Source organism: Bos mutus, chromosome 2 (genome assembly GCF_027580195.1).
Source record: "Bos mutus isolate GX-2022 chromosome 2, NWIPB_WYAK_1.1, whole genome shotgun sequence".
NCBI lineage: Eukaryota > Metazoa > Chordata > Mammalia > Artiodactyla > Bovidae > Bos > Bos mutus.
The window spans coordinates 115145001-115153032 of record NC_091618.1 but is presented as its reverse complement, the minus strand read 5'-3'; the positions used below and the strand labels follow the sequence as shown (position 1 = coordinate 115153032).

The window sequence follows — 8032 nt, the reverse complement described above, 5'->3', positions numbered from 1 at the left end:
TTTCTCATCTTTGACCTCGAAATCCAGCGACTTTGCCACAAATAATTCGATGTGAGAAGGGGTTGGGGGAAAGCTGGCAACGTAAAAGTGGAATTGGGGCCGCCCATATGGCGCTGTAAATTGCGACTGTGTTTAAAGTTAGCTGTAGAATTCTGCTATGAAATCGTCCAGCCGAGTTCATTTCCCCCAGGGAAAATGCGTAGGCGAGAAGCCTATCCATCAGCAGGATTATAAAAGTGAAAAACCCGGGACTTCAAGTTCAGAACTCACTCTGCAAACGGTGTTAAAAAATCTGAGAGGACCTAATGATTTCCGTTTGGAGGCGCGGGCCCAACGCACCTCCCCAGCCACGTAGCACTGAAGTGCTTTCAAAACTCTAGGAGATTCTCTCTCTCCCTCTCTCCCTTCTGGGGTGGGAGGAGAGCAGCCAGGCTGAGATGAAGTGGGGAGGGAGAGAACTCGGCGTCCTATTTGTTAAATAAAACACATATTTGGTTCTGAAATTCTAAAGATAAGTAATCCAGACAGGAGCGCAAGGTCTTCTCCTTACGCAACTCTTCCAACATCCTCCCCCTTGTCCCCCCTCCCTCTTGTAAATGTAAAAAAAAAAAAAAAAAAAACCCCACTTCCCGACGATCTACTCTGGAAAATCAAAGCATTATCTATTATTTAACACGTATCTATGTCCGAGGAAAAATGAGGAAGGCGCTGCATGATTAGGACCTAAGGGGCAACCCAGCAAACTGAGAGCGTAATGATGCCCCTAAATGAAGGGGGAAATGTGCCGCGGCGCGCTCTATTAATCAGACTGTCAATTTCACCCCCGAGGCCAAACCCCCGGGCGAGCAGAACCGGCTCTGAGCGGGCAAAGGACCGGAGACTTCCTCCTCACTTCTTGTCTCTTCTCGCCTCCTACCTGGATCTATTTGTCTGCTCTGAAGCCGCCTTCATTACCCACTGACAGGAACGTGTATTTATTTGCTTATAAACCTGTTACAATAAATGATTATTCGAACAGCGTCATTCGTACCTTAATGACGAGCGAGCGCTACTTTTTGATGAATGACATCTCGGGCTCGGAAGGATGTATGGGTCATTTTGACCAGTCATTCCCTCGCTCTGGCATCCCACAATTTTTCCGCCTCCCTCCAAAAGAGATAATAATATTTAGAGGCGCTCGCTGGGGCTGAATGAGAATTAGCCCTCGGCGCAGCCCATCATTAGGACGGGACAGCCGGGCCACTGTGACATTTTTTAGAAAGCTGAAATGATGGAAAGAATAAGAAAAGAGATGATTCTGATGGAGAGAGGGCTGCACACCCCTACGACCGGCAAGAGATTCTCCAATTTGTCCGACTCGGCTGGCAATGCTGTGCTTGAGGCCCTGGAAAATTCGCAGCACCCGGCTCGCCTCAGCCCGCGCCTGCCGTCCGCCCCCCTGCACAGCGCTTTGGGAGACCTCCCTGCCAAGGGCAAATTCGAAATAGACACTTTGTTCAACCTGCAGCACCCGAGCAGCGAAAGCACCGTCTCCTCCGAAATCGCGTCTGCCGCGGAGGGCCGAAAAAAGCCGGGTCATTATTCAGAGGCGGCCGCCGAGGCAGACATGAGCAGCGACGTGGAGGTGGGCTGCTCGGCGCTGCGCTCCCCTGGCGGCCTCGGAGCGGTTCCGCTCAAGGAAAACAATGGCAAAGGTAATCGCGCTGCCCGCGCCGCGCTCTCCAGTCCCATTCTCTCTGTTCCTTCGCTGCCCTGCGGGCCCTTCGTGGTGCCTTTGCCCCTCTCCGACCCTCTGCAGCAAGCTGCACCGAGCTGGTTCGGGCGGGGGCGGGACGCAGGCGTGGGACCGTGCCCTCCGGCTCTGCTCCTTGAGCCTCCCAGAGAGACGCAGGCCTACGGCCTGCCCTCGCTCCTAAGTCGGAGAAAAGGTTTTCCGCTTGCGGGTCTAAACGCCCGTGCGAGCCGATCGACCCCGAGCCATCCACTGAGTCTGTCCGGGGGAAGGGTGCCCTGGGCAGCTGCTCTGAACTCCGCGGCCTCTGAACCCCGAGGCCGAGCGGAGGAAGCATTCTAAATAAGTCAAGGGAGCCTCGCTGGGCACCTTTGGGAGACCCTCTTGGGTCAGCGGGAGAAAGTTGAAAAGTAGAGTTCACCCCTCAATGGTTCCAGTTTGAGTTGTTGCTGTCTTTCGAATCTTGAAATATTTTAAACAAAATTCCAAAGCCAGTCAAAGGAAGGTTAGAGGCCGACAGAAAGCTGCCCTGCGGTCTCCAGATCAAGGAAAATCCAGAGCTTCCCAAACTGAGTTTAGATGTAGGCTTTTCCCCTTGGCCAGTTTTCCTCCTGAGTTGAAAATTTCCAATTATTAAAACAAAACTACCGTCCTTAATTGAGTTCCTATTATTTGGTTATGAAGGGCTCCCCAAACTTTATTGATTCCATTAACGGCAGCAATTTGTAAACATGACAGACCCCATCAATTTAGGCAGCGCCTCGCCTTCCTCTCGTGGCTTCCCCCATCCGCGTGCAGCCTCAGCGCGGGGATCTCGGTCCTACAGTGACTCATGCGCTGCCGGCCGTTTGTTTGGCAGGGTTCGCAGAGAGTGGCTCAGTCGCGGGCACCACGACGTCTGCGACAGGCTCCGGCCTCGGCAGCCTGCATGGAGGCGGCGGCGGCGGCGGCAGCGGCGGGGGCACGGCGCTGGGCGGCTCCGGCTCTGGCGCGGATCAGGTGCGGCGCTACCGCACGGCGTTCACCCGCGAACAGATCGCCCGCCTGGAGAAGGAGTTCTACCGGGAGAACTATGTGTCGCGGCCACGCCGGTGCGAGCTAGCCGCTGCACTCAACCTTCCCGAAACCACTATCAAGGTATTGATTCCAGCACGCGCCTGTTCTAGCCTCCCCCGGGTGTGTGGGTTGATTTTTATTTCTCCTTTTTGGGCGACTAGGTTTAGCTGAGGGCCTGAAAACCCACGGGGAGAGTCACCAAAGGAATTGGCATATTTATTTCTCAGTTGCCGTATCCGAAGGTCTAGCCGGTCTGGCTGACCTGGGAAGGGCTCGGAATGGCGCAGCCCATGCCGAAAATGCTCGCCTCCGCCCAGCGCGTGCTCAGGTGCCCCTAACCCTTCTCCACGGCTCCACTTTCCCCTCGGCGGCAAAGACAGCTGGTCTTTGTTGCTCTGGCACGAACCAGAGGTGAAACTTTTCAATTGCTCTTGATCTTGGAGGTTTATTTTTCACATAAATCGTTACAAAGAGAAAGATAGTGTATTTTTAAAAATCGATGGGGTTGAGAAATAGTTTTCTAAACATTTTTCTCCTGGGCAACGGGAAAGAAAGCAAGCTCCTGGGGGGAGCAACGAAATTGTCCTTATTAACATCTCTTTAGGTGATTAATTTTATTTTACATCCAGGAAAGATAGCCGGGAGGTTGGGCGACTTGGTGAACTCTTCAAGGAGGATCTGGCATTATAAAAAAAGAAAAGAGGAAACTCCATGGGATGGGGAGGAGTGTGAAAGTCTCTCTTCGGTTTGGTCGGGCTTTCTTTAATTTAGAGTTGTGACGAATGATGTCTTCATTAGATACTGTGTTGGGAGGGGTAGAAAAGTCCCCTTCCCAGTTTAAGAGGATGTTGTTCCCGCCATTCATTTGAAGCAAATGATTCCAACAAAATCATCCCTTCAATATCAGAACCGGACCCATGCCCCTCGGGACAATTCCTCACAGCTCAGAGGACTCAAGACCTCACGCGGCGACTTTTTACAAAAGCTGCGGTGGCAGCTTCTCTTCAAAGGAGCCCTAGAATCCTCGTGCAAATCCTGGGATTGAGAGACGGGTGCTCAGCGAGGCCGGGCAACCTGTGGGTGGCGAGAAAGAGAGGAAAGGTTGGGTTGGGACGAGGAAGCGCAGTCTAAAGCTAGAGAATAGAAGCTCCAGGAGCCGCAGCAATCGGACATAGGAAAGAAGATTATTTTCGCTGAGGAGAGTGTGCCTACGGCGCTTCACATTGCCGCTCACACTGTCTCAGCTGGAAGAGAGGACTCGGCCCGGTCGGAGGGGCGTAGGCCAGGCCATTCCGAGGTCTGGGAGGGGCGGGGAGGCCCGGGGCGGGGGCTGGGGCCTCCGGGCGCTCCCTAACTGGGGCCGCGGCGCGGCTCTCCCCACAGGTATGGTTCCAGAACCGGCGCATGAAGGACAAGCGGCAGCGTCTGGCCATGTCGTGGCCGCACCCGGCCGACCCCAGCTTCTACACCTACATGATGACGCACGCGGCCGCCACCGGAAGCCTGCCCTACCCCTTCCACTCGCACGTGCCGCTGCACTACTACCCGCACGTGGGTGTCACGGCCGCGGCCGCCGCGGCTGCGGCCTCCGGCGCAGCCGCCGCGGCCTCATCACCCTTCGCCACTTCCATCCGCCCGCTGGACACCTTCCGCGCCCTCTCGCATCCCTACTCGCGCCCCGAGCTGCTGTGCAGCTTCCGCCACCCGGGCCTCTACCAGACGCCGGCGGCTGCCGCCGGGCTCAACAGCGCGGCTTCGGCCGCGGCGGCTGCTGCAGCTGCGGCGGCCGCGGCCTCTTCGGCCGCGGCGGCCGGGGCGCCCCCCAGCGGCGGTTCCGCACCCTGCTCGTGCCTCAGTTGCCACAGCAGTCAGTCGGCCGCAGCCGCCGCTGCCGCCGCCGCCGCCGCTCTGGGCTCCCGGGGTGGCGGCGGGGGCAGCGGGGGTGGCGGCGGCAGCGCAGGGGCCCCCGGGGGCTCGGACTTCGGCTGCAGCGGTGCGGCGCCGCGCTCTGAGAGCGGCTTTCTGCCCTACTCAGCCGCTGTGCTAAGCAAGACCGCCGTGAGCCCTCCGGACCAGAGGGACGAGGCGCCGCTCACCAGATAACTACGTCGCCGCCGCCAGGGGGCTGCGCCCGACGCTCCGAGTGTGCCCCGGGAGTCCCCTGAGCGCCCCCCATGCCCTCTTTGCGCCCACGTGCCCTCTGCGCTCCGCCTGCTGCTGAGGCTCTCGCCAGGGGGCGCCCCGGCGCGGGAGGTCGCAGGGAACTTGCCCCGAGTTGGGGGGAAAGAGCCAGCTCGAAAGCCCGGCTTGCGTCCCCTCAAATTATTTCTATTTTTGTATTTTCTACCCTGCCGCCTCCCCTCCTTTTAAGTGTGTTTCCCGTCGCCCAGACCCCGCTTCCTGCCTCTGTCCCGAGCTCTTGGTCTCCCCAAGACAATCTCCTCGCCCCCGAAACCAGTCCGCTGTGGTCTCGGGCCCAGGCTGAAGCCGTCAGGCCTAGTTTCTCGGCTGAGCCACGTGGCCAAAAGCAACGGAAAACCACAACAAAGAGAGTAGGGAATGGTGTGTGCTAGTGCGGTGTGCGGGGGCGGGGGGGGGGAGCGGAATCCACCCCGTTGTTCCCGCTGCTGCTGTGTTTCTTCCATCCTTTCTTTTATTTTCTTTAAACGAGGGTAGAGGAGGTAGCAGTTTTTCTCTTAGCCTGAGCTTGTTAGGGGCCCTATACGAGGACAGCGGAAGAATGGAGGTCTGAGAAGGCCTAGAGGGCGGATGGAGAGTGCGGGCGGCCGCGGGTGTAGAGAGTGTTTACTGCGTGCAGGGGACAAGGATGTTGGGGCTGTGGCCGCGGTCCCGGGAAGGACAAAGCCACGAAGCCGAGATGCGAAGAGGCGCAGTCCCGCCTCCTCTCTCGGCCCACTGCCGGTCTCTCTTCTGATCTTCGGTTTGGGTTGGAGGCGTCTTGCATATTCTTGTGCAAAAAGTAATGGTTAATAAGAGTGGCACAGCCAGACCAGGGGAGGAAAGGCAAACGGAGGGATGAGGAGGGTAAGACTGAACGATCTCGTAGTATTTGAAGAATCGTTTTCAGCTTAGTTTTCCAACGACTGGGTTCCACTCCATCTGGGAAATACTTGAATCTCTAGATATATATTATCCTGAAGCATTTACTTAGACGCTTTTCTAAGTTCGAACTCCATTCCCTTCACCCCCTTCCCTCCTCGCTTTCCTCTTCCTCGGGTAAAAGGGTTCTTGGCTTATTTCTCACGCATGTCTATTGCGCCTTCGCCTCTGCAAAGCCACCGCTGGGTTGCTGAGACCGGCTCTGCCAACCCTGGCTACTGGAGGGGTTTCCTTGAACTTGAAGAAAGGCACATCAAAACACACCGGTGTTAACTGCCACGTCAATTTTGATGCTAATAATGTGCAGATTATGACGAAAATTGCCAATCATGCTCTCTGATGGACCTCCTTTGAATGTGGAATTGGAGAAAAGTTCCCCGCACGGAGACCTGCTGTCAAGTACTAACAACCCGCTAAGGGAAGTCATTAGGAGAGACGGATAAGAGACTCGGTACATAAAACAATGTTCTTGGTGCATAGAATGTATGTTATTTAATGTTATCTCTGTTACCTGAAGTGATTTCGCAGAAGAAAGCCACGTTCTTATCATCTCAATTGCCAATTTTCATTTTGGTAACTTGGACGCCCTGGGTAGACTTTTCTCTGTTAAGTTGATATTCCACCAATGTGAACAGCCTCATTAAATCAAGCCCAGATATTTCCATAATGCTCCCCGCAGAGCCACTTCGCTCCTCACATAATGAGATTTTCTGAAGAGCTGAAGCCCTAAAATAACTTGCTAGTGCATGTTTAGACCCAGCGAAGTGGGTATGTGTGTGTATTTAATGTAGGTGTGCTACCTACAGATTCCTGTATGTGTGTGTATATATATGTATATATACATACATATATAAATATCTGTTCTCTTAAACATAAACATAAGAGATACACACACATCCGTATATACCCATTGGCACTCTTTTCTGTGATTTATTTCAAATTTGTGTTCTGACATACTTGTGTTAAAGACACTGGATTTTAAAAATTTATTTCCTAAAAATAGGCTTTCAGGAAACTTTTGAAAGAATTCACTTTACAGGGGAAATTGTTATTTTCATCAAATGGAAAATATTTCAAGGGGAAACAGTATTTTCCCTGGAGTCTATTAAAATATTCCCATAAAATATTAGAGAACTTCCCAATGAAATAGCAATGATCTAAAGCTCAATTTTTTGTTTTCTTTTTTCTTTAAAGCGATGAGACTACTTGTGTTAAAATTGATTATTACAGCTCTTACTGCGTTTACATTAAAAATATTAATATATAATTTAAGGCTAAATAAAGTAAACCAAAATATGGTACCCTTTTATCAGCTTTACCTTTGTAGATTGTTAAAATCCTTTCTTATGATCAGCTATCAGATGTATATAAATACTTTAGGCAATAATGTTTACATTTCCCTCCAAAATATATATAATTGATGAGAACGCTGGTTGGTCAAATTAACATAAATTCATCTTATGTTAGGTCCATTGGATCTGATTATTATATTAAAAAATTGTAAATAAAGTCTTTGTGCTTTAAATATTGCTGGCTGTATGAACTCACTGTAAGATATTTTACAAATGTGCAATAATTATAAAGCTTTGTATATTACATTATTTATTGTGTTTGGTCATGTAAAATAAATGTTATTTAAATCAAAGTGATTTTATTTGTTTAAGAGATTGCAAAACGGTGCGTGCTGGTGTTTGTTTTTAACTGTGGCATCCAGGGTTATGAAAATCTCTTAAAACAACATATTTAAATCCATATAATACACATATCAGACGGATTAATTCATTCTAATCATTATTTTTACGGCAAATACATTACTCATGTTTATAGGAGACATGCAGTACGTCCAAACATTAGTTTAACGTTAATTGGCTGGCTAAACAGATAAGAGTGTTTAGGAGTAGTTTGTGTGGATACGCAATGTAGAGGACACGCTGGCATAGATACAGAGAGTGTGTGCACATCATGATTCAGGGCTGGGGGCTGTTTTTATTTGCAGTACTACAAAGGTCAACAAAATTAATTCCTCCATCTAATTGTTCATTTTTGATCCTCTCATTTATAGAAAACATATTAAGCCTTTATTCAGGGGGAAAAATCTACATTTAACAGACCCTGAAAACCACC

The 8032-nt window shown here is 51.4% G+C and overlaps 1 protein-coding gene across 1 annotated transcript; it reads left to right on the top strand.

The window, feature by feature from the left end:
* Positions 1-1267: 1267 nt before the first annotated feature.
* EVX2 (even-skipped homeobox 2) lies at positions 1268-4891 on the top strand. The gene is made up of 3 exons (XM_070381070.1): positions 1268-1694; positions 2592-2869; positions 4172-4891. Exons 1-3 carry the CDS (start codon positions 1268-1270, stop codon positions 4889-4891), a joined length of 1425 nt encoding a protein of 474 aa, XP_070237171.1.
* The last annotated feature ends 3141 nt before the right edge of the window (positions 4892-8032 follow it).

Coding starts and splice junctions, on each gene's coding strand:
- EVX2 (XM_070381070.1), top strand. CDS start 1,268: ATGATGGAAAGAATAAGAAAAGAGATGATTCTGATGGAGAGAGGGCTG. Junction 1,695..2,591: donor CAAGGAAAACAATGGCAAAG/GTAATCGCGCTG, acceptor TTTGTTTGGCAG/GGTTCGCAGAGAGTGGCTCA. Junction 2,870..4,171: donor TTCCCGAAACCACTATCAAG/GTATTGATTCCA, acceptor CTCTCCCCACAG/GTATGGTTCCAGAACCGGCG.